This window comes from Eimeria mitis, genomic scaffold (genome assembly GCF_000499745.2).
Source record: "Eimeria mitis Houghton genomic scaffold, Emh_scaff571, whole genome shotgun sequence".
Lineage (NCBI taxonomy): Eukaryota > Apicomplexa > Conoidasida > Eucoccidiorida > Eimeriidae > Eimeria > Eimeria mitis.
Window position 1 is genome coordinate 15,402 of NW_013573959.1, and position 435 is coordinate 15,836.

The following is a 435-nucleotide window of genomic DNA, read 5'->3' on the forward strand; positions in this document are numbered from 1 at the left end:
AGCAGCAGCAACAGCAACAACAGCAGCAGCAGCAGCAACAGCGGCAACGAAGCGACCCTCTGTCTGCATCGTCTCCCATAGCAGCGCAGGCTCTGGTAAGCCACAGACACAGCAGCAGCACATGCAAGGATATATTAGCAGCAGCAGCAGCAGCTACTGCTGCTGCTGCTGCTGCTGCATCTTCTGCTGCAGCAGCAGCAGCTGCTGCTGCTGCAGCTGGTGCTGCTGCTAACATATGTGTTGCTCCAGCTACAAGAGTTCATCCAGGCCTCAACTAGTGCTGCAACAGCAACTACTCTTACTACTGCTGCTGCTGCTGCTGCATCTACTGCTGCTGCTGCTGCTGCTGCTGCTGCTGTGTGTCTGCAGCAGCAACGTTCTCGTCTGTGCGTGGTGTTTCTCGTTTGCTGCTGCCGCTGCTGTTCGATCAGCAGC

At 56.6% G+C, this 435-nt stretch overlaps 1 protein-coding gene across 1 annotated transcript in view; it reads left to right on the top strand.

The window, feature by feature from the left end:
• EMH_0016560 (uncharacterized protein) overlaps positions 1 to 81 on the top strand; it is a gene marked incomplete at both ends in the record, with an annotated part of 4,235 nt that extends 4,154 nt beyond the window's left edge. Inside the window, 1 exon segment of the mRNA XM_013500664.1 lies at positions 1 to 81. Within this exon segment, the coding sequence (XP_013356118.1) occupies positions 1 to 81 (81 nt within the window).
• Positions 82 to 435: the final 354 nt, after the last annotated feature.